The sequence below is a fragment of the Liolophura sinensis genome, chromosome 7 (genome assembly GCF_032854445.1).
Source record: "Liolophura sinensis isolate JHLJ2023 chromosome 7, CUHK_Ljap_v2, whole genome shotgun sequence".
In the NCBI taxonomy this organism is placed as follows: Eukaryota; Metazoa; Mollusca; class Polyplacophora; order Chitonida; family Chitonidae; genus Liolophura; species Liolophura sinensis.
Window position 1 is genome coordinate 53,515,299 of NC_088301.1, and position 25,627 is coordinate 53,540,925.

The following is a 25,627-nucleotide window of genomic DNA, read 5'->3' on the forward strand; positions in this document are numbered from 1 at the left end:
ATATTCTGTACGTGACTATTACTGTATCATTGTTCTATATGTGCGATTATCGTAGATGTAAGACATCTTTGTTAAAAGGAACCCTAGGTGCTGTTCTCAGTTCTGAAGAAAGCAATATCTGGAATATTGATATACCACTCCAGTTGGTACAAGTACTTGTTTAGAAAACTGGGACTACAAAAGTGCAAGATTTGAAAAATTTCTGTATAAGTGATAAACCTGTTGTGATGTAAATGAAAACTGAATTTATATGAACCACAGCTCTACAATTTTGTAGGACTTGTATTTATAGGCCTACATGTACGTGCTCATATTACTGGTTTGTAATTCATGATCGTGCTAAAACATACATTGAAGAGAAACATCCACATTATCCTTGAAGCGTGCCGTCGTGAAGGTTCCATCATTTATATACATCCATAATTTTTATCTGAAGATTTCTTTTGTTGTTGTTGATTTTTTTTTATTTATTTATTTATTTTTTGCATTTGTCTTGTACACGTACGCAAGGGGGTTTCTTACACTAAGGTTCGTAATTTGCAATTAGCAACCATATATAAATGCCATCAATAATGCTCGCACATGGGTACCTAGGTTTGCTAACAGCCGTATATATACATGACCACGAGCGACATGGTATCGTTGAAGACAAGATGACCCGATTACACCCTGTATTTCCAGATGCGTTCCATATACAGGGCGAACACAGTAAATGTTACACGAGTCTTTACCCAGAACAGACGTTTCGGTTTCCGGCTTGTATTTTGACAGCTTTGTCGCGTCGCATAATTCGACTCAACAGCACGAGATTCAGTGTGGATTTCGAATTAAGGGTTCCATGCATGCGGTGTTCAGAAAGACCATCGTTTCAATGTATAAAGGTTATACGTGGGTTAAATTTGCTTTTATATATACCACCGTGATTAAATGTAAGTATATGCGAGTAGCGGATTAACTGATATGTATCCTTTTATTATTTCGTTCGCGTTCAATGCTATATTCAAGAATTTTCACTTCCTATAAGATGGCAGTCAGCTTTATAGGTGAAGTAAACTTGGGCACGTTTCTGATGAACTTTCCCACGTGTAGCGTAAACTTAGCAGTATTTCTCCCTATACTTAATACCCTGCATGCTTGAAACTTCTGCCGATGTTTACTTCAACGCACCAAATTTCTCTCACACACAAAGAGTTGGTCTTTGGATTGGGGAGGAAAGGGTGGGGGTGGGGTGACAGACTACAGACACAATCAACATTTCTTGGCCCGAGAAAGACAGATATTTTTAGTATTAGCCTGAGTTGCTTGCACATGGAAACGTGGTACAGAGGCCGTATCAAAGTTGTCAAGCATGCAACCAGACCGCTCTTGTTTTAGGGACTGTACCTGAACCGTCCGTCATGGTGTCTGGACATTTTCACCAACAGGCTAATGTCCCACATGTTAGTGAACCACAGGGTGTGGTGGGTAAGAGGGTATGGGGATTGCAGATTTAGTGACTGCAAAGGGGTACTGAACACTGCAAGTAAATGGAGGTTTAATTGCGGTCTGAGGCTATACTACAGACGTAAACCTTTCGACCTCTAATGGAGATACACGTGGCCCTGTTATGTTAAGCCGCGTTACTAAGGATCTCTGCATCCTCGTGCAGATCTGTATTCGTTAGGGGTCTGTTGGGAATATTTTACATTATCAACTGAAACAAATGTTTCGGCAGTGATCGGTTTCACGAAGCGATTTCAGCCTTCATTCTAAAATATATTTATTTATATACTTATTTATTTGATTGGTGTTTTACGCCGTGCTCAAGATTATTTCACCTATACGACGGCGGCCTCTAAAATACAATGCATTACTCTATATATCGGCCTCCATATATGTAAACTGAGCGGAATATTTGGGAATATGGGTCTGAGTTGTTTGTTATACATAGCTCTCACTTGGATGTGTAGTTGAATAGTACACCTCAGCATTGATTAGTTACTTTTAGATGGAAAAACAGCTCAGCCAATGAAATGGAATGTCAATGTTTCTCATCTATTACTGTTGATGTCTCTCTTTGAAAGATGCTAGAATAAATTTACGTGACTGTTCCTACCACCAATGAACTGCGGGAAAAAACGGCCATCGAGTACAAGCCCAGCCCTACCTCTTATCGAGAAGAGACAAAGCGGAATGAACGTTTATGCCTTAATGCCCCTTAAGCGATATTGCAGCCATACTGTGGCAACCATAGGCAAGCAAAGTATACACGAATCATGAGTTATCCATCGAAACAGGCATTTATCAAAATCAACTTCCTAGCATCCTCATGTGCATCCGTTGGAATCCGGTCACTTGATTATGTAAATTTGGTTCATGTAAAACAAAAGCAGTGATGGATACCTATGTCAACAAATCAAACAAATAATACCAAAAACAACGCAATTTGACAGTTCATCAACTTGGACAATTTAATAACATAAAATGCTGAACACATAGCAAAACAATCATCAACACAAAACATGATTTTTTTTCACATTCTAATTTTGTAACCTGCATGTTGTAGGTAAATAAATGCTGTGAAATGTTCAAATGAACCTAGACAATATAGGGTACATTTCAGAACTGGATACTTTCGGCTCTTTACCACATGGGAAAATGGAATTGGCTGTATTTAGTGTACTTTAAATGCAAATCTACTGTACCATATTCACCTACTCAACTTTCTATCATTTCAATAATGATCGCACACAATATTATACATGTAGTATACATCAGTATTTCCGCTTAACCCTCTGCTAAAAAGCACACTTACATGTACAATCACTACACAACCGTATATAAACATTCACTTCCAAACAAGATACAGAAATGAATAAGTTACTATAATCAGATGATGTACAGTGTGTCTGTATTACATGGGTATAAATTTCACCAGTAAAACTCAACACAATAATGCTGCTGCTGATACACACAGTCACCTGTTCAGTGAAAACTAATGCATGATATCTAAGATGTATGGTAAATAGATGGGGCAGTGACTTGGAACAGGAATAGGAGTTCAGTGGCAGTGCACAGACATCTGAAACTAGTTTGAATGCTTAGATAACCAACTAATGAACTATAATCATTAAATAACACATAATTTAAGCTGGTCCAAACACAATACGTGCAGCACAAGGCTGAGCAAAGAAGTGATCACACTCATGAGTCATCAATGTGAGATGTGCATGTGCTTCTCCTGAAAGGAAACAGAACAATGAAGTAGTGTCACATGCTATGTTAACCAACCATAAGTACATTATTACATATAAGGTGGGAGGACTGAGGTATTTTGAGTCATCCTGTCTGCATGTTATGTACATTATTAATTGAACACCTCCTTACATCTATATATGAAGGAAGTCACAAGTCATTAAGATCAATACGCTCAGAGTAATTTATGGAGAAACATCACCATGTCTGACCAATTTTCTTTTAAGTACCTCAGGCTGAGAAGTTTTCAGCCTCCCCTCATACACATTTATGTATATATTGCAACTTAACATTTTTCCTTCCCTGCGATTATTACATGGAATAAAATTTGTGTAAATATTTTTAATTTTAAACCACAAATAAGAGCTTGAAAATAATAAACTATATATCCAAAAAGTCCTGGACACTTCATTGTCAAAATCAGTCAGCAAAATGTTCCACATACATATACTTCAGCCATTATTCTGGTGGTATGTAACATTGTCTTTCTCATCTATTTATTTATCTGATTGGAGCTGTACACCACATGGTGAATATTTCACTTGTACAACCATGGTCAGCATTATGGTGGGAGGAAACCAAGCAGAGCCAACGTACGACCGAACACTGTTTTGTTCTCACCACATGAACAGTAGAGTTGAGTGAGTGAGTGCTTGGGGTTTAACGTCATACTCAACAATTTTTCAGTCATATGACGACGAAGGAATCTTTAGGGTGCATGTACGTGTAATGTGCCTCCTTGTAGCAGGACGGATTTCCACCGCTCTTTTATTTAGTGCCGCTTCACTGAGACGACTTACCGAAGGCAAGTAAGCCGCCCCACCCGAGCCATTATACTGATACGGGTCAACCAGTCGTTGCACTATCCCCTCCATGCTGAACGCCAAGCAAGGAAGTTACAACTTCCTCTTTTAAAGTCTTAGGTGTGACTCGATCAAGGATTGATTCTGGATCTACCGGTCCCGAAGCGGAAGAAATTTCCCATGAAGTTTGTAACTTACACAGCTGATCAAAGGAGAGTGTACGTTGTACATTAAGGGTGTCCTTCATCATGAGATCTCTGAGTGCCCAAAGAGCTGTTACTACACTGTCGTGATAACCTGCACCCTGCCCCAGCCATTGGGTTGGTAACTGGGTAGTGCTCTTAGGCTGGGTGTTCTCCTGAGTGGCTGTGAGTGAACGCTCAAAGTCTCCAACAGTGCGGCTCTCTGAATTCAAACTCTCAATGTACCTACAATCAACAGGAATGTAAGTATTCAGCAACTTATGTCATCAAATAACTCAAAGCTTCATCTGAAAGTACTGATTAACAAGTGCTCGAGTACTAAAAGTTTGCAACAAATTATGAAACTGCTTCAGAATCAACAGCATTAAATATGCAATATTCACCAATGTAATGGTGTAGTCTAAAAACTACAGATAAATGCCAATTTCCGTCAACATGTACATTGCTGAATTCAAGTAGACTTCAGTCATTTGAAACAAACTGGTATAATATAGGTGCACAAAAGTGAGAAAATCCATGGGAAATCAGTTCAGCTCTGATCTCACATTGCCAAAAAAAAAAATTTCCAATTCATATGCAATTTGAATTTATTTTCCCCATATAACGAAACCAGTGTAAACTATAGGTAAATGGGTCGATTTTGGTACTTAGTATTCACAGACATACCTGATGTATGCTTCGGAATGCAGGAGTCTTTGGGTCCTTGGAGGAACACTGACAAACATAGGAGACGGGGGTCGAGGTGGCGCAGGTGGAGGTAGATGCTGACCTGTTAATATCAGAACTTATTATATGAACAGATAAATGCATAAGTTGTTGTACTGAGATAAAGGGGTGAGATACATTACCAAAACTACACATATATTTCACTGAATTAATGGCAAACAATTAATACAAGGTGCGGCTATAACAGTAATATAGCTTTGTACAATATATCTGAACTAACAGTGCATAATATCTCTTAATATAAATATGATCTCATGTTCGAGAATGCCAATCAGATTTAACTTATGGAAACAACATCTGCTTCTCCACCAATAGGGAAATTTCACACCAAAACCTCTGCAATAAATTGGTCGCTTGGTAAAAAGTTTGTTAGTTTATTAGTGAGGGTATATAATTGGTATATAATGTTAATTCCCAAATAATAAAAGACCATACAATACTGCTTTTAAGCAATGTACATATCCAAGTGGAAATTCATAAGATCTAATCAAAGAACTAGTTATTTATACATGTGTACAGGTGTTTCAGGAGAAAATGCCTGAAGTAAACCACACTGACGAAGTACGTGTACCTGAGAAACTTTGCAGCAGAAAGCCACAGTTGTACCAGTCAGAGCTGGGGTTGGGCATGTAAACTCATTGGTCAAAGGCCAATATGAGGCAGCAGAAGAGTGACATATAGTTTAAGGGCAAGGTAACCATTATGTAGATTTTAAGAAGAAAACTTAATCATCTTTTAACAGTACACATATTTCACTGAAAAACAAAGATGTCCATCTTAGATCAAGATTGCACTAGACTGTAAAGAATGGTAAACACACTCAGGTTCTTGCAATATTGGTAAAACTCTGGAAAATGATTCATGACACACAAAAATAAGTCTTTTACATTTGTGGATTATTTGGCAAGGGTGGGGGGGGGGGGTTAATAAAATGTATACTTAATGATGAATACTTGAAATGGTTTAATAGTGAACACAGTAATACAGAAGAAAACCAAACACAAAGCAACAGTGAGATGAAAATTTGCTGCGTTTTACCTCATTCTAAAGAAATCAATAAGGAAACACAGCAAATTGTACAAAACACCTTGTCCAATCAAAAGAATGAGTTGGAATTTAAACCATGCAGTATTAAAGTATAATGTACACAGCTTGAATATATATTAGGCAACAGTTTTAATGAAGTAATAATTCTTCATTGCCTTTGGAGATCAACCATGTTTCAAAAATTACAACAAAATATTTATACTGGCAAAACTGTCATTGATCTTAACAAAAGAGTCCAATATATTGACCTTGGACAAGATGGTGTAGGTTAAAGTGAGTACCTGAGTTTGAAAGAGAGGTCGGTGCAGTTGTCAAATAGTGAGACGGTACACAGTTCACACCAATAGGACCACCACCATAGGGAAAGGTTAGTGGGGGGACCATAGCCATAGTGGGGGTGGACATGCCAGCAAGAGGGGAAGGGCACATACCAGGATAGAACCCTGGGGACATAGTGGGGTGGGGAGCTGAGGGGATCTGTGTTAACGGAGTCTGGCCAGGCTGTGGACATGCCCCGCCCTGCTGCATGCCATACTGATGAGACGGGTGGAGCCTGGCGATACCTGGCGGCACCCCTCGCACGATAGACTGTGGGGGCAGGGCTTGTGTCTGACCTTGCAACAGAACGGACAGAAAAACCAGAGATAAACAACAGAAAACACATAGCATGCAACACACGTTCCCCCAAGTACCCAGGTACACTACATTGTACCACTACAACAATACATCCTCATGCCATTCAAGGAAATACAATGCAGTTGTAAGTCTATACTTCAAAATACACATTTCTTCAAGTCAAATTAAAAGATAATGCAAAACAGAAATATTCATACTGCAAATACTACGTGAGCTGCATGTCAGACTACAATGCTTATAGCCCTACAAAGTACAACAACAACATTCAGCAGGCCAACATTCAAACAATATTTATGCAAGACAACAAATGAAATACTTTATTTTTTGAATTTCATTGAACCTATTAGAAAATAAATAAACAACAAACACATTGTTCAACTTGTGGGTTTTCAGCAGGTCTCTATACTCTCTGCTTCCGTAGATTTTTTATTATTATTATCACAAGTATATCCACATATCTGTCCTTCCCCTTTGGGAAATGGTATGCCTGCATGCCGACAGGAAGACTAGTAGCAGGAATGCTTACAATATAGGTCAGTGTTTCTCTTTTTTTTTCTTGTCTTTAAAACACCTAGTAAAGTCACAGTAAAAATTGAATACTTTTCAGATTTTTACAAATATCAAATTATTTTGCAATCCATGTAGTCACTGTTCCGTTTAAAGCTTATATGTATATGAAGCATTTTAGTCTGACACTTGCTCCCTCTCACCTTGGCTAACAGGTGCTCCCATCATTGGGCGCATGCCAGGGTATTGGGGATAACCCTGCTGGTGTGGTGGGTACCCGTGAGGCGGGTAGCCTGGTGGTGGTGGGTACCCATGTTGACCGGGGTACCCTGGAGACTGGTACCCAGGGGGATATGGGCCCACATGGCCAGGTGCATAGCCTGAAGTATACCCTCCTGCAGGAAAGCGGGGTATTTCCAACAGTTATTACGTTGTATTTCAATATCTTTCCGTTTCAGTGCTTATGGTTTGACTTAAAATAAAACAACAACTTTACAGACAACACAGACGCTGATATCTACTGAGAAGGTAACAGCATCATGCAAATGATACAACACTTAGCTTCAAACATACAGACACATAATCCATGCTGCGCTGCTAACATCTAAAGCTGCTTTTTACCTTACAGTTGAAAACAAAAACAACAGCATCACAATGGCAAAGAGAAATAAAAACTGACCAGGGTGTCTACACATAAAAGGACTAAAAAAAAAAGGGTAAGTGATTGGCTTCTTTTCAAAACAAACATCCCATCTCTCAAAACAGATCATCTCCACAGAATAATGCTAGATGGGGTATAACAGTGAAGCCAAAATAAATGTTCATAAATAAATGGGACTGTCTTATTAAGACTGTTCATAATGCAAAGATACCAGATGAAAGTCAAGAACAAAATGCCCAAGAATGCCTAGTGATCAAAATGCTGACCACAACCCTGAGACCTGCTTTAGCAATGCCCCACACTTCCTAGAAGTGTCCTATCAAATGCCCCCAGTGACCTTCCAGCTGTGGCGGCCCATGCCAGACAAAAGTACGCTTTATAACAGACTAGCAAGAGCTCATGCAGAAAACTGAAGGGAAATACCTTTCTGCTGACTCTTCTTCTTGCCCTCACTATACCCACCTGGAGTCGCGGGGCGGCTGTTGGCCCCAGGGGACATGCTACGACCATAATCAGACCACGGGCTTTGAGAACGATTCTGATTTAGGGACTCATTAAATGCCCGGTCAGCTTCCTGCTGCTTAGCTGCTTGCTCCTCTGCAAGTCGCTTTGCCTTTTCTTCATAACGCTCCTTGTCTTCTTTGCTAAGACTTCGCCACTTAAAAAAAACAACAAAAAAAAAACACCAATATCAGTTTAATTTCAAAGGGAGAAAAGAAAGAGTTCTGTGAACTCAGAGTTGCTGAGCACCACAATTAAAGAAGAAACATACCTTAGTTCCAACAATTCTACTGATGTCCCCAAAGGAAGAGTCTGGGTTTTCCTGCTGGCACGTTTTGCGTATCTCTCCAGCAAAGACAATGTATCCACTTGGCACACGTTTAACAACACTTTTCTGTGAACAAAATAAAGAGAATAACGTAAAGCTATTGAAGGAGAGGTGAACTTGTTATTGTCTGAATTACTGATCACTGATTGGTGCAGATTGTACTTCCGGTTATTATCGGCCACAGTCTTCAGAATACCGTCCAATATTGTTCCTTTCCCTATACCTTCCCATGTTATCTTTCATTTCATCATCTGATGTGAGTTATGGGCCCGAATGTGTGCAGTCTCGCATAACCTTTACGAAAGTAACAAAAGAAAACCGTGCACAGGGAGTTCAGAAGTAAGAACATCAGAGCAGTAATTTATACCTTCTTGACAGACTTCTCAGGCTGTGGGGTCTGAGGTTCCTCTATGGAGACGCTGGTTGTGTCTGCAGGGGGTTCGCTGACGGTGTCTGGGATGATCTCCATCTCGACATACGGCTCCTCGGCTGACGCCTTGGCTAGTAAAGGAGACGGCTCCTGCTGTAAACAGCAACATCTCCTCAGGTGAAGCAATCTTATTTATCTCCTGAAATTTTATCACCTCATTTTGCTCGTTGCTTGTTCGATTATGGTTTATTTCAATTGTATCATAATATTATATTAGACTGTATACATAATACTTAAAATATCTTTACACACAAGAACAAAAGCTGCAGCACTTTCTCTTTGAAGCAGTTACATCTACAATGAGTGACAGAATGCTAACACTGTCTCACCTTCCTGGGGACAACAGGTTTCTTGAAGAAATACACCTCATCATCTGTCACTTTGGGAGATAGCGTGCATTTCTGCTAACACAAGAATAACATGACAAAGGTTTCAGACAAGCATACGTGTATAAACGAAACAGGATGACTAATTTTAGATGTTTTTGTGATACTGGTATATTAATATTTTCTCAACCATCAACGAGTAAGATTTAGATATGTATATGCTTAATGCTCTTAAACAAATTGCACTTACCATACCTTCTCAACAATTACAGACACTGGCTAACTGAGACACATTGAAAGTAAGCGGGCCGATGGTACAAATCTCCAGTGAACCGCTTACAGCGGGTGATATTGACATGCAGGCTAGACAAGCTGGAATACACGCCTACCCTGCCATATAAAGCCAGCCTTTCCTGACATCTTGCAACTCAAGATGTCATTTTTCAGTATTACACGCTTGTTTAGAAAAAAAACAACAAAAATATTGATACCTGTTGAATATTGATACATCAACATAGCGAAAATATTTTCCTACCCAAAACTCTCACCACGCTGCTTTCCTGGCTGTGTCTTCTAAACTATACTATCCGATATTTGAAATCGATGGTTATGTCACATTATTTAAAGGGGAACATTAAACACCCCACTGCATTAGGCATTATACCTGCAGGATTGTCTTGAATCTACTGATCGCTTGGCTTCCTCCCCAGGGCTTGTTTGATCACTGAGTTCACAAAGATGCCTTAGAAATGTGTATAAAACACCTGAAGCACGCACGTCTGACTTGTAGGTAAACTTCCCTTATATTACTGACCATGGGAACATGACATAAATCTGACAGCTGAGTCAGCTGAGATGCACCCTTTTTAGATTAATTTAAAAAGAGATAGTATGTAAACATATTACCACCGGTATTTCAAGAAAAAGTTAGTAGTGCACGTACATTCATGTAAATGTCATTAAATTAGCTAAACCGGACTTTATACTTTTATTACGTACCAGATGACCTTGAGAGAATATTGATCCCTGAGTATATATGTGTTGCTGTGAAAAGTATCTCTAATTTGACAGAAAGTATATAAGCAATGTTCAAATGCTTATATCCAACTGAAAAGATGAAAAGGCCTGATTTCCAAGTTCCCAGATGAGAATACAAACCGTGTGGATTTCATCTGCCACCCGCAGGTCTGGGAGGCTCTGGAAAGTAATTTCCAGGTGCAAGATCACACATATATGTTCTGTGTCCTAATACATGTCTATGGTAAAGAGAAGAACTTTCATGTGTATTTATCTACCAATCAATCTAAAGGTGTGCTCAAAGTTACGAATGATGCAGAGTATGACACGGTCTCAGTAAATACATTCTTCAATTAAACTTAAGTATCTTGACAAACTCTTCAGCTGGCTTTAGAAGTAATTACCAGATGACAAACTCATAACAAAAAGCATGATTCAAATATTATGGAAATTCAGAGCTTGTATGTATCCCACTGACTATATTTTAAAGCAGCTTTCCCAAATTATTGACAGGCCTTCAGGTACTTTTATTGGTGAATGAAAGACTAATTACTGTGACAAAACTTTTGAACCAGGTTTTAATGTGGCAATAAAAGCTTTTAATTCACGGGAAGAAGGGCTTGATCAGCAGGAGTCCTCAACACAAGCATGTGCTTTATCCAGATGGTAAGTTCAAGTTTCAGCCAATGTATTAAAAGTATGAGAGAGGTGGCAACTACTCAGTGAAGGAACAGTGTCCAAATGCCTGGCTCACAGTATCAGACGAGTCCACCAAGCAACATCACTAGGGGTTACAAACGACACAAAGGTAGTTATTATTGGATTTCTCTCCAAAATTTCTACTTCTTACTGCATTTGACATTGCAAACTATGTTAGTATTTTTTCTTTTCACATCCTGACATTCATCACGACATTCATCAGTCCATCCCTGCCTCTTACAACTGTTCAATGGAAAAATGTGAATGGTTCTCGGCCCCTTCCTCTCTTGCCAAGATGGTATGGCTCACTGTCACTGATTGACTACCGGTAATCCCCTCCTCCCCATAGAGAGATTACTACTTAAGACAACATCCCTAGCAAGGCACTATGGTATACAGTTCTGAAAATGCGTTGGTAATTATTGAGAAGGTAGTGTATCTCCATAAAAAAATTCTATTATTAGTCACTGAAAAGAGAGTATGAATAGAACTACACTTCACGAGCTCAAGAATCAACAAACCTTAAAACCTTGGCAAGCTTGCGTATGCTCTTTTCTGCTTCCAGATATTTGGATTCACAAATATAAACATCATGTTCAGGGATTTCAATAATACGACCTATGAATGAAGAACAGGTTATATATACAAAATATTTAAATATATAAATATATATATATATATACACACACATATACATTTAAGAAATATCAGTATAAACTATTATTAAAACATACAACTAAGTAATAATGCTGAAGCTTTACATCATAGAAGGAGCTGAGGAGAAATGTTATCCATTCAGTTTTTTGTAATTCGTTTCGATAGACGCAATCTTTTTTTTTCTGTTACACACAGATAGACAATAACATCTGGCAAAAAATCAGGAACTAAGCAGTCACCTACTTTATGACCTATAATACCTTCAATGCCTCAGGTCCGCCTTATTTCCAAATACTAAGCAACTGATGCTATGGACTTTCTGAGATGTTTAATTTCTGAGAAGTTTAACCAGCCAAAGACACCAGACATGAGACCCCACTCAATCACATTATACTGACACCATGCCAACTAATCCTGTTTCCTCCCCCTAAAGTTTCAGTGTTGATTACCAAGCAAGGCAGCTATAAGTACTATTTTTAATGTCTTTGGTATGATCCGACCCGGGTTTGATCCCAGGTCGCACTACTTTGATGTGGACCAATAGGCCACCAATGCAGTCCAACAGGAATGATCTCAAACTGTACATACATTCTACAATGAATAGGCACCTATGTATTTTGAGACACTAGACAACACAGGCTGTGGGATCAAAGGTTCGCTCTACTTACAGCTGAGATACTCCTTAATGTGCTGCACGGAACATTTTCCCATAATGCTGTGCATGGGATTGGTGTCTTCTATTGAGCTGAGGAACACCTCACGTTTAAAGAAGAGTCGTGTGGGAGCATGTTCTACCTCCACAGGACGAACAAACCAAGGGCCACAAAAGTAGGGATTACCACTGAAATAAAATCAATCACTCCATAATCAACATTTGTTTTTCTGACATTTAGCATCATTTTTCACTGAATTTAATATTCTATCAGCATTTTAAATTTGAACAAATGATGAAATCATTAGTAAATGTAGAACAGCAGCAGAACGAGAGATAAGAGATGGTAATAAGAGTACTTAAAAGTGAAAAAATTAACACCAATTATTTTTGGAAGAATGTACTTACCTTTGGTCAGTCCATATCTTGTCAATTCTGGCTATCAAAGGCCTGTCTTCACTAGATCTGACATACACACTGTCACCTAATATAAAAACCAGGCATAGGTATAATACATCAGAGCACACAGTAATAAAAAAAAGGTAACATTACACAAAGAAAACCGAGACATCCTGCACTTAAAAGTTGAAGTGACATTTACTGCATGTAATTCTATATCTGTCAAAATATAGAAGAAACCAATATTAAAATTAAAATGTAACCGGGTATAAATGACTACGTAAATTACTTATTCAACAGTCCTTAACTGCAATATTATACCAAAACGGGAATACGACTAGAATACCCTCGGTACATCATTCTTCAGAAGCGAGATTTCAATGACGTCAGAAAGAAGTGAAAACATGCCACTGCCTACTGATACATTTCTGAACTGGTCCTTTGTGTTCAAATCATTTATGTGTATATTAAGTGTAAACTACATTACCTATTTTGAACGCTCCTGCAGGAATGTTATACTGTTCGTAATATGTAAGCCCATCCTCAGTTGTGTTTGCAGTCTCAGAGAGCACATTCTATAAAACAAGGTCCAATTACACATTTGCAAATGCAGAGCTTAATAAAGCTGTCATGAGATAAACTTTCTGAAGTCCAAAGACACTGTAATTCATTTTCAGAGATGATATTATCAAGTTTTTTTAACAAAATTTTAATAAATTCTTATTTTTCAAATATATATTGAAACTCATCTTTCTTTGAATAAGGAAATAATGAGTGTCATGAAACATTACAAATTTAAATTGAAGAAATGTCACGTTACAACCATGCAAAAGTGTTTCTTACAATTCTGACTTTATCCAGGATGTGTGTTTCCCCATCATCCAGTTCATCTTTTTCTTCCAACTTGCCCTTCTCAGCAAACACAGATGCTACTCGCACCGGGACAAGGGGCAAATCACGGGGCAAGATCTTCACATTATCATTACGAGGCACTTGCCAAATCTACAACCACAAAAGGAAAATGATTTTGCTATAGATCATTCAGGTTAATAGCAGGCTTAACTGCTGAGACACTTGGGTCCTGTAATCTTATATATACTTGTCATAGTCCAGTTGTTTAGTCTAATTTTACACTTCAGCAATGATGCTCTACTGGCAGTGTTTTATCATTCATACCACATTACTGCACACTGTTTTTTTTTTTTTAACTTACCTTTATTTTCTTGAATGCCTTGTGCCTGGCATTGTAACGGAATTCACTCACATACACATCTTTGTCTTCAAATCCCTGTTGACATGTAAAGAGAAAACAAATTTAATTTCGAAAGGATACTTATGCAATAAATGTTCCCTTTCCAGTCTGAGTTATCATCATAATAGCTATGTCATAATTTTGATGAAAATGAACGAAACTGTCCAACATACTTGAAATGTATTCCTTCATGGTGAAGTAACATGCCAACTTTATATTTTGTATCATACACCCTCCAGAAAACTTCTTTAGCAGATAGATCCATGGAGGACGTGTAAACTTACAGACTGCACAATAAACCTTGTTAGGCCAATTACATTACAGTCATCTATCCATAATACAGTCTTTTGTACTGTAACAGTTAGGTAAGCAACTTTGTTGTACACTCATAACATACCTCTGGTTTCTGCTTGAAGTAATCCTTCACAAACATAACATAGCACTTGCCAAGAACATGGCTTAAGGGAACTTGAGTAAAGAAGTCACTCTTGAACACTTCCTGGAAATGATAAAATTCCAAACACTGACAGCCATTCATAATCTAGTAATCTAACAATACATATAATCATGTAAAAAACATTATTTAATTCAACAGTTACTCATCAGGCAAGACCTATAATCTTATTGGAAGGTTGTCAATATTATTTGAAGGATGATATGAATGTCACATGTATTTGACCTCTGTTCTTATGATAAGATTCATATGGCAAGTACAGGTACAACATAGGTTAAAATGGCCTGCGCATGTAAGGCTCATCAGCCCTTTCCTTGGCACTAAGCTAGTTAGAGTCCTAATTATAGGGACCAAAGCTACTCTGCTTTACAAGTGCCTTCCTGAAGGCATATTGTAGTGAGCTGATCAGTTCCTTCTCGTTACAGATTTGAAATCTACACACAACTGATCATCATAATGTCCTGCATTTCATCACACAAGTTAAACCCTTCTGAAAATGGATGTCCTCGTCAAATCACTAGACTACCTTTTCCAGAAACTTCCTCGTAGCTAAGTGATAGGTTTCATTGGGTCTGTAAAACCAGTTTCCATAGAGCATCTGGTCGTCGTTCGCATCCTTGTACAGTCTCTCTATACACAGTATGTGTGGCTCCAAACTTTTCTCCCTGAATAAAGCAACACTTTAGGTGTGGAGACCAATGTTGAATACGGTGGAAGTAATATGGACATATTATATCAAGAGTACATTTTCAATGCAGCTATTAGGTCATCTATATCTTGAACAAATAATTTTGTGGCTGCACAAAATATTACACTGAATGTAAACCACGGGTAATTGTTACCATAAATGTGCATATTTATTCACTAGAAGTGCACGGACCCTATTGATATAAATTATAATTATGTATCACAATTTAAGGTGAGTTTAAGAAAACAATTGCTTATAAGATTTTAAATGATATATACTTTCTGGTACAACAGATCTCTGAAGATTAAGAAAACAGTTCTTACAGGGAAAGAGTAAATGTTCAATGCCAACTGTTATTTATTCTTTCAGCATGAATATCAATTTAGGTCAAAGACCAAGTCATGAAAAACTTTACCTTGGTTCCACATAAACAAAGTCCCCAACATGGAATGTCTGTTCTTTGAAGCTAACATAGTCTTCCCCATCTTCCTGAGGTTGCTGCAATATAATGACATCAAGAGTGTTTGATAAAATTGAAAGTAATGAAACATTTTCCTGAAGCTTACTAATAATAACTTTATATATAACAACAGAATGATCTATAGTTCACATGACCAAAATAAGTTTAACCTCACTTCTACTTCATTCACAACTGCAACAATCTATAACTATATAATATTCAAAGAAATGATTTTTGAAGCAGTTGAGTGCTAATTTGTTTGACATAATTATAATTACACTGTACATGTAGCAACCACATGCCACAGATTATGGATTCCCTCTCAAAGCATCATAAACATGATGTAAAATTTCTTTCCTTGACAAAAAAGAAAACAAAAAAGCCAACAAACTATTCATTTATGCATCAGTTAAATTATGTACTGATGTTTTAATGTTGTAAATTACCGCATTTTGCACCCCTTGCTTTTCATCCATTTCCTCAGCTTGTTTTTTCTTTTCCTCATCTTCCCGCTGTTCCTTTGGCAACTTGTCCCTCTTTTCTACATCCAGGGCCGTCTGCAGGTGCTTCTCTGTGTAGCTGAGGGCAGGTGTTAGCAGAATCTCACCATTCTTGCACATCTCGTCACGCTGCTTGATGAAGAACATCTGCATCTCCAGTGCATCCTCATACACCTTTACAGGTAAAAATGTCAAAATGTTACATCTGTTTATACCTGATCACAGGTAACACATCTCATGTAAACAACGTTTCACTATGAAAATCATCTACATGCCAAACAAAACCTATCCATTATCTAGGGGTATAACAATTACCAAACTACATTAGAAAACTTTCATAAAAGATACAAACTTAAAAGTGAAGTCTGTATATTTTAAAATTCTTCACAGATGTGAACATCTTTCATATATATTATAATCATTTTTTCTTTAACAGAGAACAGAACCTCTTCTTTTCAATACCAAATACCTTAATGACCTAACACTTTGCCCACAAAAGTGCATTTTTAAAGGCAAATAAATGTCACAATTATTTTTGTTGCTGAAATTTACAATTTTACAGTAGAATATCTCATATTCCAAGCAAATCTTGAAATACCTTTCTAAAATTAACAGAACACTCAGAATCAGGAAAAATGGGCAAGTCAGTCATGGACGAAATTTATGATCATTTAAGGTATCAAAAATTAATATTACTTGGGACTGAGTCATATTATTTCTGCAGTTAGGGAAACAAGTTTAGAAAGGCTGTAATAAGGACATACCTGCGAATCTGTCCGACTGAGCCTACGTGCCCTCTCAAACACCTTAAACATATCTTCTTGGAATCGATCCACTCTGCGATACCGACCCTACAAAAACAAAGGCCCCAGAGGAAGGGCAGAACATTCAGCCAAAAGCAAGTGTAATGGAACACTGTAGAGTGCAAATGGAACAAAATTTAATAGGTCATATCTGCAGATTGCTTACCTTGTCTAAGTTCCTCTTTATCTGATCAAATGTCAATGGTTTCCTGAAAACATTGGAAAATTATCCATTTTGAAATCCAGGTTCAATATATCACACATTCTTATCATATGACTGAACAACCAAAAAAAAAAAATTAATAAATAAAGAAAATGTTCAAATGAACAGCCAATCCACAATGATTTTTTTCTTCACTCCAGTTACAACATTTGAGACATTTACCAGCTGTGATTAAACAAACCTAGGGCCTACTGTGATAAATATTAAAACAAACTTCATGACAAACCCACAGCAGAAACAGTGACAGCAGGATTTGAGCCTGTGAACTCATTAGTCAATTAAGGGCCTAACAGTCGCAGCCAGTACCTCCTGTCTTTATATCTGTAAAACACAACTAATTAGAACACAAAGAGTTACCCACCCTGATTTCAATTCTTCTTCCTCCTCTTCTGGATCTTTCTCAGGGATTTCTGCAAATGAGTCGCTATAGCAACGACCTTCCTCATCCTGGAAACAAATCAATGTCATGTACATGTAGGCCATAGTTTGACAGTCTTCCCTGATCACGGTATTAAGATCAACATACACATGAAATATGCCATAGCAATAAGGAAGCATTGAGAAGAGCTTTCTACATGTCAGAGAGGAAATATATAACTTTTTAAAGAATTTGTAAAGAGAGTTGTCTTGAACCGTGTTGGGCATTTACCAGCTTTCTTTTAGACTTTCAGAGATCTTTAGATTGCTCAGTTAATACATATTTCACCTGAAGATTATAGGTGGCAATGAAGAGGTTTGTCATCAGCTCTTGTACTATGGCCCGCACATCAGGAACTTCATTGCCATTTCCATCTGACGTCAGCTCTGCCTTTTTCTCCAAGCAGATCCGTTGTAACGTCAGAGCATCCTACAAGTAAAATTTAAGGCATACGGCATTTGTCACCAAGCAATATGATTCATGGGAGAGCTAAAATATAATTATTAACAAACTCTTTTAGCCATCTTCTTTCTCAAATGACGTATCTTGATGCAAAAAACACAAAAATTTAGTATGACAGACATACTTGTAACAACAGACTACAGTAGGTACCGTTAATATATCTTCAATGAAGACGGGTTGACGGAGGAGACTGTTCTGTAAGCAGAGTCAGTGTTTAATGGCTAATATTATTGTTACACATGCATTTGAAATACCTTGTAGATAAGCGAGTCTGGTTCATTGTATTTGCAGGCATTGTCAAACATCTGGACAAAATCTGCCACCATGTCCTCTACTGTTTCATACTGGTTACCAGACATGCGCTGCTGCACACGCTGCATATCAACAGGCTTCTTAATCACTTCATAATAATCTGGATAATCCTGCAGGAATCAGACAAGAGATTAAACACTATGTGTAAAATGAATACTTTTTAAGCAAGGAGATCTGCTAATTTGATTACTAAAACGAAAATAGAACATGCACTACTTCATGTAATTGTAGTGTTCGACAAATCACATTTTTTGAATTTGGTAGATAAATGAGACTTTATTTTCATTTCCAAGTGTCGATTTCATATCAGCGTTGCTTCAAGAGTGAACACTACAAGGACAAATGTCAAAAAATCGTGGTTAAAACACAATTTGCTTAAATATTATCAAAAATTTCATGTGGCACTCCACTCATTTCTTTCTTTTTAATTAAGGCAAAACCAAAGGAAATTTGATTCACCAGCAAAGACTTACACTCTTAAGTGGCAGTTTGATGAATGGTGTGGACAAAAGTCTTCCTCTTGAGTCAGTGTAATCCTTTATTGTGTTGTAGAGTTCTGTCAGTTTCTGACACAGAGGGGAGACTGGTTTCACTTTTGGTTTGCTGAAGAAAAAAAAAACATGAATATTTGTAAACTGCACAAATACAAGTGAAATATGAGCCAAATTATTTATTTATTTGATTGGTGTTTTACACCGTACTCAAGAATATTTCACTTATGCGACAGCGGCCAGCATTATGGTGAAAGAAAAACGGGCAGAGCCCAGGGGGGACCCACGACAATCCCCAGGTTGCTGGAAGGCCTTCCCACTTACGAACGGAGAGGACGACAGCATGACCTGGACTTGAACTCACAGAGTATGAGCCAATTATAATGTTCTCTGTTCATGGTCACAAAGTACAAAAAAAAAAAACACCAAGAAGAAATTAATGTCCACAATAACTTTGAAAGCAAAACCTCAAAATGAACTTCCCTAATTTGACAAAATAAATATGGTATAAATTAATGACTGAACCATGGAAGTGGACATTTTCAAGACAACATAGATTTTCTTTCTACCTCTTGGAGGCAGACCTCTTTGGGGAATCAAATGCTGGATTCATGGCCTTCCACTTGTTTTTGATGACTTTCTCCAGTGTCTCCGCATCCTGATAGACCAGTGAGTCTTCTTCATTGTAATGCCGGGCATTGTTAAACAACAGTTCAAAGTCAGAAAGCACTTGTTGCTCTGTGGTGTACTGAAAAAATAATAAAATAAAATTTAGTTCGAAGCACTTGAACTGAAAATTAAAGACAAAATCATTCCATTGTTTGTTGGAGTTGTTTTTACAACTTTATTACAGTTATTTATATATCTACAAACAGGTTCAACAAAGTGGCTGAGGAAAAGAAAATGGGGAAAGAAAAAAAAAAAAAAAAGACCCTAGATCAACTCTATGCAGCTTCTTTTGTTTTGGTTTATAAAATGACCTTCCTAACAGAGCCCTTGACCCGATGACAAAAACTAAGGCTGATGAAACCATAATTATCCCCTTTTCTCAGCTTAAAACTCTCACATAAATTAAACTTTGATAAGGTGACGCCAATTTCATTTTGTGTTTTACAGAGCAGCCAACACTAAAAAAAAATCCAAAAATGGAATAAAAATAAAATTCTTGGGTTTTTTTTTTATGAAATTGCTGTTTTTCAAGGCTTTCCATTCTCGTAAAGTATGTCTTCAGGAGGAAAAATTGCTGGGATACTCCAAATTTTCCACAAATTTGATGACTTTTAAGTTGTATTGTTATAACTCCCTCTGACATTGAAAAAGTACTGCCCACAAAACAACAGTTTGAATTGGTGGTGTGGCCTAACCACAGTAAATGTGACAGTACATGTTAAATTCTGAGAGTCAAAATTAACTAATGTGGTTGAGTAAAGATATTAATGAAATACCACAAATACTGCAACCATGTGGGAAGCTGTACAAGCCAGTTCAGAAAACAGTTTAATAGACAAAGATGGCTTTAGCAGATCAGAGCACACAGCAAACAGTATTTTGCACAAAAACAGCAAAACAATGAAACAAACAACAACAAACAAATAACCAGCAGAACCACATAAATAACTAGGAGCTTCATCCTTAATTCACGATGCCTTTAAAAATGAAGCAAAGTGTATACCAGTTTGGAGATTAAACGCAGGGTACCTGTATTAAAGATGTCCTACATCTGAAAGGTAAAAAGAATTTAGTCACAGATGAACAGCTGCTTTGACTGTGGACCTCAAACCCTTCCACATTACCTTGTCATTTTTTATCCTCTGATCAATCATGTTCATGTCGATGGGCTGGGAAATGACTTGGTAATAGTCTGGGTAGTCTTTCTTCAGAGGTAACATCATAAAGATGTCACGTAGAGGGCGCCCATTACTGTCCTGCAAATGAGGTCAGTCAAAGGTTATCACTCGTTACTATCATTACGACACCTGGGGATTGTATCCTGACTTTTACTAAATTTACCATTTTATATATATTACACACATGTTCTATACTAAGACCCTAAAATAATTTCTTACATTTATAAAGTTAATTTAAGGCTGATGTAAACATTAAATACAAATTATACATCAAAGTAACTGGCCTTATACTTCAAATGCAATTCACAAGAACACAGAAAATAAATTTAATAATGTATAAAAAACAATTGTGGTAAGCAGATTGTGCATTGAAAACAACAAAATTTTAGGTAATGCTAAGTAAGTAATGCTACATGTAAGTATAGGAATAAACAACACAGCAAGTCTTTAAAATTCATAATGCCCATCAATCCTACACGTTTAAGGTAGTGATTAATGAAAAAAGTAGTACTCACTGTGTAGTCAAAAACAGCTTTGTACAGCATTATCATTCTCTTCTTCATGGAATCCTCAAAGCCCTTTTTCACCGGTGTTTTCTTCTTCTCCTCAACAACAGATTTTCGGTTTTTGTTGGATTTGAGCTTAAAGCTACTACTTGTAGATTCATCTTCATCCCAGGAATCACGCTCTAGCTTATGCTGAATCAACAATCAACAACCATGGGAAAGTTTTTAAACCATTTTTTTTTTAAAGTATTCTCACGTCTTACTGATAAACTATCAACAATATACAAACAATGTTTAATCACATAAATGGTAGCAATGGAAAACATTGGTCGCCTAAAACAGTTTGGTCAAAGCATTGTAGTCATTTGTATTTTTCTGCAATATATCACAGGTTCTAAAGAGCTAGGTCAAAAATATTTCAGAGAACTAGGAAGCAATGGTGTGTTTCACACAGCTTGGAACCAACTGACCTGTAACCACATCCAAATCCTTTGTAAGAATCATAGCAATAGTCAGCATCAGTACTACTGAACATAAAAGACTTCACAGGTAGGTAAAATACCTCCTTTCGGCTATTAAACCAAAGAAGCAAGAAACCATAAGACTATCTAGCCAGGCTCAGAAGACAATGCAGTAATCATCCGCCCGAAAAAATCACCAGAACTTCATGTAGAACAAAACAAGCAGACAGGCACAGGGAAGAGAACAGAAATAAGAGTGGTTAATGCTAAGACAGTCAATATAAACAAAAAAATACAGCCTATTTTCTACTTGAAGAAACCAAACTTTCATGTCATCCTGCACAAGCACCTGCTGTTGTGAGAGACTTTATTCATTCACTGCATAGGAAAATCAACCAGAACATACATAAACAACAAAACTGCATCTGCCAGCTAAATCAAATTAAAAAAAATGTTCATCCCAGTAAACTGATCTTAGTACATGTGCATGCCCATGATTCCAACTGCTTCGACCATAAGGTCCAACAGTTCAACACAAATAAATCAATAAAGGACAATGCCTTAATATCATCAACAGTCAATATACATGTAACCCTATTGTTAAAACATCCAAATAATTTAGTGGTGCACATTGCGTCACACATACAAGTTATTTGTGTAGTAACTTGATTGACACACCACAAATCCTTATTTCACCAGCAAAAAAAACTGCAACAGGCTGTATGTCTGGCCACATTATCTACTAACTGAACAAGCAGTCTCGAAGTACTGCAAAAGCAAAAGCTCTACACCACTGGTTTGAGACGTCAAAATAATAGAAACACATTTCAATTTCTAAAAGTGTGGCTAACTGTAGAAGTCCATAACATGATATAAACGCATATAATTTTGTCAAAAATGGATGAAATGTCTCTATACTACAGCTTAATCTGTAACTTGTCATGGTGAAGCCCTGTACCAAATTTCGATTTAATATGATGATGTCTTGTAAAAAAAATAAACCCAGAAATCTAGAAATGTCCGAAGAAGAGAGCCAAATGGCCATAATTAAAGTGAACGAAATGACCAGAAACATGAACTACATGCAGGTCTGTAACTTGTCATGGTGAGACCATGTGCCAAGTTTCAATACAATACAAAAACCATTATGTAAGAAAAAGCTTGAAAAACAGATTCATGGCCAACACACAGATGACGTGTAAGCCTACAGAGCCTCTGGTAGAAGACTACTAAAACATTATACTGTTTAATGTGTCCAGTAGTGATAATCTGTTACAGTACCGAGTGTTGCTAGTATAATGAAAAGAAATTTACAAAAGTGGCCAAAGTTTCCTTGTACTGCCATATTGTTTTCATTAAGCCTTATAATCATATTATACATTTTAAACAAAAATAGTAAGATATGACCAAAACTCAACTGGACTAAATTCCTTCTGGGTAATGGACAAATAACCAGAGAACTATGATCATCCAAATAAACATTGGCGGGACAAGTGATCACTGGTTATCAGTAACATCTCAGCTTCTTCTTTCACTGTACGTTTCTCACATTAGGCATGAAATCGCTGACAAACCACTTCATAATTCTCATCATAATACTGCTTACAGACGTCATTTCTTTGGGAAAAGCACATTTTTGACAGAATTCTGCAAAGGACATTAAGATTATTTTGGAAGATCACTCATTCATGGAGAGCCCTTACATGTCTCCCAAAAATAAAGAAAATCATGGATAGGACGCTTTTAGAGGGGTAGACTCTGATTAACTGGAGTGAAAGATGGGCAATTCCAGGCTTTACCTATTGTAAGCTAACTTTTGGTTTGGGCAGATTTATTCAAGCGTAGCCAAGGCAGCAGGGATTAACACAGGAAACCCTATGTCCACTGTCACCCAATTAGTGCCAATTCTGAATCCCTTTATATTTGGACCAATTAGTGTCTGTAACTAAACAGCAATCTACAGGCTAAGGGTTTGAGCTAAATGTACTCTGAAATACACAGTCAATGCATGAAATCACGCTCTCAGGCACGCTTAAGTCTGATAACATCAACTACATGGGTACTGAGTAACTATATGGTGTCAGTAATGCTCTCACAAGCGGGCATGAAGGTTACTGACCACATATTTCTGTTTTTCATCACTTAGTAACCGTGTAATAAATTTATCCCCTGCATGGAAGAGAAGACCCTCAACAAGACTGAAACTTGTTTCTTCAAAAACAAACTAATTCAACAGTAATTTCCTGTCATGTCGAGGAAAGCCAAAGTGCTAGGGGATCTAGGATCTTACATTTGCTACTGATGGTGTTGCATCAACTATCCTTTATGATACTGTGATACTTGTCTCATTGTCACATCACATCGCAACTGTTACAGCATGATGTTGTCCCCACCACTGTGTCTTAGGAGGCATACACCTGCGGCTATAGGGTATGTTAGCATACATGTCCCCTCCACCCCCAAACCCACCAATAGTTCAATCTAGGTTCTTAAATGTATGGAATATCTGCAGAAATGTTTACCTGTTAGTTTATTTCCACGAGTCTAACTGATAACTGTCATGCTGAAACACACTATCCTTCTCAAGCAGGGAACAGCCACACATACATGTAGTTGTGTGCGAAACAAAAACTTAGGAAGTAAAAAATAAATCAGAAACTGCTTTACAACAGGATAACAAAAAAAAACAGTAGTAGAGGATAAATGCAGGTAAACATTTATCACACTTCATACATGTAGTAGCTCTACAGCGAGCCACTAAATTCAATACAACCTTGGGCAAGTAAAGTACACTACCTAAATCAGGCTTGTCTGAACAGATGAAATGTACCAAGTTTGCTGGTTAGGGTACAAAGTCCAAGCTCCTATAACCATGACAACTAGACTGCTCCCATACATTACAGAACACTCTAACAATACAATAATACTGTTTCATTCCAAGAGGTGCATTTTAAAGATATCCCATCTAAAGCTAAACTTTAAAACTGAAAAACAGAGATCAAAATTGCATGCTGGCTATAAACCAACCAACCAACCAAAAAAAAAAATCTGAATTTAATGGTTTGAGGATTGTGCTCTTATTCAATTCAAATCTGATTTCATGAATATGAAGAACTATTGGGAAGATATGCTGTACTATATGTTTGTATGTTTAAACCACACTGCTGTTAAGCACACACTGGTTTATTTTGAGGCGCAGTTCTGACAGAAATGCTACAGATCAGGCAGGATAAACATTTACTCACCACCAAGGGACAGTCATAGATGGGAGGTAATTCCTCCAAAGGGAAGTCCTAGAATGACGGCATATAGGAATTTGGAAGGGAAAATTAAATATTCAACATAACTCTGCGGCTTAACAAATTATATATCATGATGAATAAAAATTAAGAAAATAAAACTTTACTGTGCACAAGAAAACATAATACTCAAAAATAAATTTTGAAAAAAAAAAAAATAATAAATCCATTAGAGTCTCTTTTTTTCTGTGTTTTCATACTAGCGAATTAAGTATCATTTATCAAACATGTCAAAATATTGTAAAATAATAATGGAATAAAACGTTTTACAACACAACAGATTACAACACACTTTGGTTAACAACATAATGGTGTAAATTTGGAAACTCAAAATGATCTCAGGCAAGTGGTTTAACCAAAAATTTTGCACCAAAAACATGAATTACATTAATTACTGGGATCCATGAGTTGTGACAGACATCTTGTCTTTACCTACATAAGGGAATTAGGTAATGGCAAATGAAAAGAGCCTGAGACTATCCACAAAGCACAGGTGGTAGTATTTAAATACACAGGTGACCACAGCAATGTAGTACACCGACACAATATGGCAAACCAACATGAACCACAACATGCTGTTAAACCCATCATACAACATCAAATCACACATTTCTACTGATCTGCA

The 25,627-nt window shown here is 37.2% G+C and overlaps 2 protein-coding genes across 4 annotated transcripts in view; both read right to left on the bottom strand.

Annotated features, from left to right (window-relative positions):
- Window positions 1–2,435: 2,435 nt before the first annotated feature.
- Window positions 2,436–9,510, bottom strand: LOC135470273 (protein polybromo-1-like). Of its 3 annotated transcripts, none has more exons than XM_064749113.1 (9): window positions 9,406–9,510; window positions 9,014–9,169; window positions 8,590–8,712; window positions 8,280–8,475; window positions 7,360–7,551; window positions 6,445–6,627; window positions 4,907–5,009; window positions 4,236–4,465; window positions 2,436–3,220 (listed from the first exon to the last, which is right to left on the bottom strand). In XM_064749113.1, coding segments are annotated over exons 2-9 (1,131 nt in total). In that variant the 5' UTR covers window positions 9,116–9,169; window positions 9,406–9,510; the 3' UTR covers window positions 2,436–3,218. The 3 variants fall into 3 exon arrangements, with proteins under 3 accessions (XP_064605183.1, XP_064605182.1, XP_064605184.1); XM_064749112.1 differs by having other exon boundaries at window positions 8,241–8,475; XM_064749114.1 differs by lacking the exon at window positions 6,445–6,627 and having other exon boundaries at window positions 8,241–8,475.
- Window positions 9,511–11,608: 2,098 nt separating this feature from the next.
- LOC135470271 (protein polybromo-1-like) overlaps window positions 11,609–25,627 on the bottom strand; it is a 23,383-nt gene continuing 9,364 nt past the window's right edge. The window contains exons 14-33 of the mRNA XM_064749109.1: window positions 24,949–24,996; window positions 21,252–21,434; window positions 20,683–20,814; window positions 19,459–19,637; window positions 18,872–19,001; window positions 18,341–18,508; window positions 17,913–18,053; window positions 17,568–17,653; window positions 17,150–17,192; window positions 16,945–17,031; window positions 16,127–16,354; window positions 15,636–15,718; window positions 15,059–15,197; window positions 14,476–14,577; window positions 14,040–14,114; window positions 13,670–13,828; window positions 13,314–13,401; window positions 12,836–12,911; window positions 12,444–12,616; window positions 11,609–11,736 (exon numbers count right to left, since the gene is read on the bottom strand). Of these exons, the coding sequence (XP_064605179.1) occupies window positions 11,624–11,736; window positions 12,444–12,616; window positions 12,836–12,911; window positions 13,314–13,401; window positions 13,670–13,828; window positions 14,040–14,114; window positions 14,476–14,577; window positions 15,059–15,197; window positions 15,636–15,718; window positions 16,127–16,354; window positions 16,945–17,031; window positions 17,150–17,192; window positions 17,568–17,653; window positions 17,913–18,053; window positions 18,341–18,508; window positions 18,872–19,001; window positions 19,459–19,637; window positions 20,683–20,814; window positions 21,252–21,434; window positions 24,949–24,996 (2,433 nt within the window). The 3' untranslated portion in view covers window positions 11,609–11,623. The remainder of the gene's footprint in view (window positions 11,737–12,443; window positions 12,617–12,835; window positions 12,912–13,313; window positions 13,402–13,669; window positions 13,829–14,039; window positions 14,115–14,475; window positions 14,578–15,058; window positions 15,198–15,635; window positions 15,719–16,126; window positions 16,355–16,944; window positions 17,032–17,149; window positions 17,193–17,567; window positions 17,654–17,912; window positions 18,054–18,340; window positions 18,509–18,871; window positions 19,002–19,458; window positions 19,638–20,682; window positions 20,815–21,251; window positions 21,435–24,948; window positions 24,997–25,627) is intronic.

What these genes read in the sequence shown, in the direction of transcription:
- LOC135470273 (XM_064749112.1), bottom strand. Translation starts at nt 9,115, where the DNA reads ATGGAGATCATCCCAGACACCGTCAGCGAACCCCCTGCAGACACAACC. An exon ending in GAAGAAGAGTCAGCAGAAAG is followed by an intron (nt 7,552 to 8,240) that starts GTATTTCCCTTC and finishes GCTTTCCTGCAG; the next exon opens with GAGGGTATACTTCAGGCTAT. An exon ending in GTCCCCAGGGTTCTATCCTG is followed by an intron (nt 5,010 to 6,444) that starts GTATGTGCCCTT and finishes TGATATTAACAG; the next exon opens with GTCAGCATCTACCTCCACCT.